Raw genomic sequence first — 2,475 nt, 5'->3', positions numbered from 1 at the left:
CTTCTCTCCTCTTCAGCCACTCGTTCCTCTCCCAATTCGATGAGTTTTTCATTTGTTAGTTCACCGGATTCTTGATCTAATCATTCTTCCAATCTTCTAATTCATTTCCCAATGAAAGTTCTTTTGACAATTTCAATATTTTTTCATGTATCTCACTGAATTCTTCTTCACTGTCAAATCCAGCAAAATCATGCACATAATATTTGAGACACTTTTTCAAATTTCATTCATACACTTTTCAGTGACAGCCTCCCATGCAGCAAATAGATTCTTGATGCACACAAGAACATCATATTGTTTCCAAAATTGACGTAGGCTTAGTTCTGGGTCGGCATTTATAGCAGCTATTGCTTGGGCGAAAGTGATTTTCAAATAATTTGCTTTGAATGTTGCAATCGAACCTTGGTCCACAGGTTGAAGAATTGATGTCATGTTAGGCGGCAAATAAACAACTTTTACATTGGAATGCAGATCACCCAAGTGAGGTGGATGTCCAGGTGCATTATCCAACAGAAGTAAAACTTTAAAAGCAATTCCTTTTTCTAACAAATACTCACGCACTTCAGTTATGAAACAATTCACAACCAAGTCTTTAAAAAGTGGCTGAGTCATCCATGCCTTATAACTTGATCGAAAGTAAACAGGCAAAGTGTGCTTGTTTACATGTTTGGACGCATGTGGGTTTTCCAAATGGTAAATTAAGAAAGGCTTCAGTTTGAATCCTGCGATATTCCCGCCAAGCAGAAGAGTAAGCCTATCCTTGTAAGATTTAAGTCCTGGCATTGTTTTAGCTTCTTTATGGATATATATGCGTTCTAGCATTTGCTTCTAATACAATCCTGTTTCGTCTACATTAAATATTTGCTGTGGAAGATAGCCATCATCTGTAATAATTTCATCAAACATTTCCACAAACTATTTTAGCTCCTTCATCTGCACTTGCTGCTTCTCCAGTCACATGAACACTGTGAAGTTTTTTTTTTTTTTTATCTTTTAAACCATCCAGTACTTGCAACAAAATCTTGCGTGTATTCATCTCTGGCACGTTCCTTCAAAGTCTCAAACAGACTTTTTGCTTTCGTTTGTACGGTAAACAGGGTTAACGGTGACGTTTTCTGAATTTGATCTTCCATCCAAACACTTAACAATTTCTCCATTTCATGGATGGGCTCCATACGTTTCTTGTATATCACAGTTGAACGCATGGGTGCAAAGCATTTCACAGCTTCACAAATTCTTTCTCTGTCTATTAAGATCGTAGACACGGTTGAATGTGATAACTGCATATCAAGTGCGATTGCGTTCACTTTTTTTCCTCCTTCAAACTGTTTAAACACATTCATTTTTTGGTCCAGATTTATGGCTTTTCTTTCCTTCTTGGCAGACTTGGGAGTGGACAAAGGTAATATCCTCTTAGGAGCCATCTTGGGGGTATTTTGTAATAAAACTTTTCAGTGGATACGGAGGATGTTAGCGCTGTGATGAATAAAATGTGAAGGAGATACTGAGTGAGTGAGTAGCATCACTATCGTGCATTAAGAGATGGAGAGGCGGGCGGGAGTGTAGCACGCGAAAATATGAACTGATAAGTATATATTACAGTAAAAGTTCTTGTTTCTGGCATCAACGGGACCCCAAGGTATGCCGGATATTTAAAAAATCCGGATACTTGAAGGGATAATAAAGTCTATAATCATTTATTTTATTTACTAACCATGTAAGTTGTACACCAACAAAACATAGCAGTCACTTTATTCACCAACCATGTCAGTTTTACACCAATAAAACATAAAAGCACCAAGTCTTAATAATTAGTGTATGTATTTTATAATGTTACATACAGCGTACTTCTCGTACTTCCTATAACCGCGGCGATCAAACGCGGCGGTCAACAATAAACTACCTAGTCATTATCATCCGTCTCACTGGTCGGTTGTGCACTTTTCTTAGCCTTACACATCTGTCCATCTTTCATAAACTCTCTTATGTCTATCTACTTGCAACTCTTGCCTCTTTGCAACAAAAACTAATTTTGAATGCAGTGAATATCCATGGCATCACGCGTGGTCATGCAACTGCATTGTTCAGCAAACTTAACAAGAACTGCTGAGCCTTTCGCTGCATCTGTCCATGAAACTTTGGGCTCTGGGTCATCTCCCTCTTCACTATCTGCCTCGCGCGGGAGTTGGAATCGATTTGTATTGATTTTATATATATATGTAGAATTTTTATATATTGTAATGCTTGGAAAAATATGCCGGATACTTGAAGTTACCGATTAATAGAATACCGAATACACGGGCTTTTACTGTATATATATAAATACATATTATGCAGACGGGTGGTGACAGTCGTGAGGTCGAACAGTCGCATGTCGGATAGGTCGTAAGTCGACGACTATCTGTATATATATATACATATAACATATACTGTATATACATGTATATGTATATATAATATATACATAAATATTAT

At 37.3% G+C, this 2,475-nt stretch overlaps 1 protein-coding gene across 1 annotated transcript; it reads right to left on the bottom strand.

Moving 5' to 3' along the window:
• Positions 1–986: 986 nt before the first annotated feature.
• LOC143020442 (putative CENPB DNA-binding domain-containing protein 1) lies at positions 987–1,424 on the bottom strand. Its single transcript, XM_076176863.1, has one exon. It carries the CDS (start codon positions 1,422–1,424, stop codon positions 987–989), a length of 438 nt encoding a protein of 145 aa, XP_076032978.1.
• Positions 1,425–2,475: the final 1,051 nt, after the last annotated feature.

Source organism: Oratosquilla oratoria, chromosome 40 (assembly GCF_046742065.1).
Source record: "Oratosquilla oratoria isolate Oo_2021 chromosome 40, ASM4674206v1, whole genome shotgun sequence".
Taxonomy (NCBI): Eukaryota; Metazoa; Arthropoda; class Malacostraca; order Stomatopoda; family Squillidae; genus Oratosquilla; species Oratosquilla oratoria.
The sequence above is the reverse complement of the archived record's forward strand: the minus strand, read 5'-3'. Positions and strand labels throughout refer to the sequence as shown.